The sequence below is a fragment of the Atta colombica genome, unplaced genomic scaffold (genome assembly GCF_001594045.1).
Source record: "Atta colombica isolate Treedump-2 unplaced genomic scaffold, Acol1.0 scaffold27, whole genome shotgun sequence".
NCBI classification, from domain to species: Eukaryota; Metazoa; Arthropoda; class Insecta; order Hymenoptera; family Formicidae; genus Atta; species Atta colombica.
Window position 1 is genome coordinate 3,593,512 of NW_017259370.1, and position 862 is coordinate 3,594,373.

Consider the following 862-nt stretch of genomic DNA (forward strand, 5'->3'; position numbering starts at 1 on the left):
CGCGTGAAAATATTTAAGACGGTTGAAATTGTATATACGATGCTGCGTCTAATGTGGATAATAATGTATTTTTTTCCATATATTTTTGATTTACCTAACTTTAATCGCGAGCGGAACCGATTATTTCTTGTAAAACTTGTATTTTAATATCGGACATATGCTTCCACATTCTATATCTAAGATTTAAGAATTTCCGGGAAGAAGAGATCCATCGATCCTAGTTTTACTGTAACCTTTTTTTAACTTAATTGACTGTAAATAAGTGTTCCAGATTTGTCTTAATTGTGAAATATAAGAGAAACAGCGGGTTGTTAATGAAAAATCAGCAGGTTAAGGGTTATTATAGTTAGCTCTAATAATATGTCATGCGAAAATAAACCGATCTTAAAATAGCGTGCGTACGAACCTCTCTTTACATCAGTAAAACGAGAAAGAGAGAGAAGAAAGAGAAGGAAAGCAGACGCAATCCTACAAAGTTACTAGGGGAAGTGCAACGCCTTTTCGACATTTTCTCGAGGCTAACCGGCGAGAGAGTAAAGCTCGAAGAAGTCTGAAAAGATGAGAATCAAGAATCAAAGGTGTAAGCGAGTACCTGTGAATAAAGGTACTACTATTTTATACGGGAAACCATTTGCCTATGTTGTAAGATCGGTGGTGCGTGACGAAAGATGCGACCATTGCCTACGAAGGTAAAAAATGTTTTATCAGATATATATACATACACATATATATATATATATATATACATAACCGTAATAAAAAAATAGATTGTATGTTATGAATTATCGCTATACCTATAAACTCGCTACCATACTATTTTTATTTACTTTAAAACAAATAGGTCAATCGCTCGACCAATGTA

General features: G+C 33.8%; 1 protein-coding gene across 1 annotated transcript in view; it reads left to right on the top strand.

Annotated features, from left to right (window-relative positions):
- Positions 1-6: 6 nt before the first annotated feature.
- The window catches only part of LOC108689414 (histone-lysine N-methyltransferase SMYD3), a 4,655-nt gene continuing 3,799 nt past the window's right edge, over positions 7-862 (top strand). The window contains exon 1 of the mRNA XM_018196166.1: positions 7-689. Within this exon, the coding sequence (XP_018051655.1) occupies positions 559-689 (131 nt within the window). The 5' untranslated portion in view covers positions 7-558. The remainder of the gene's footprint in view (positions 690-862) is intronic.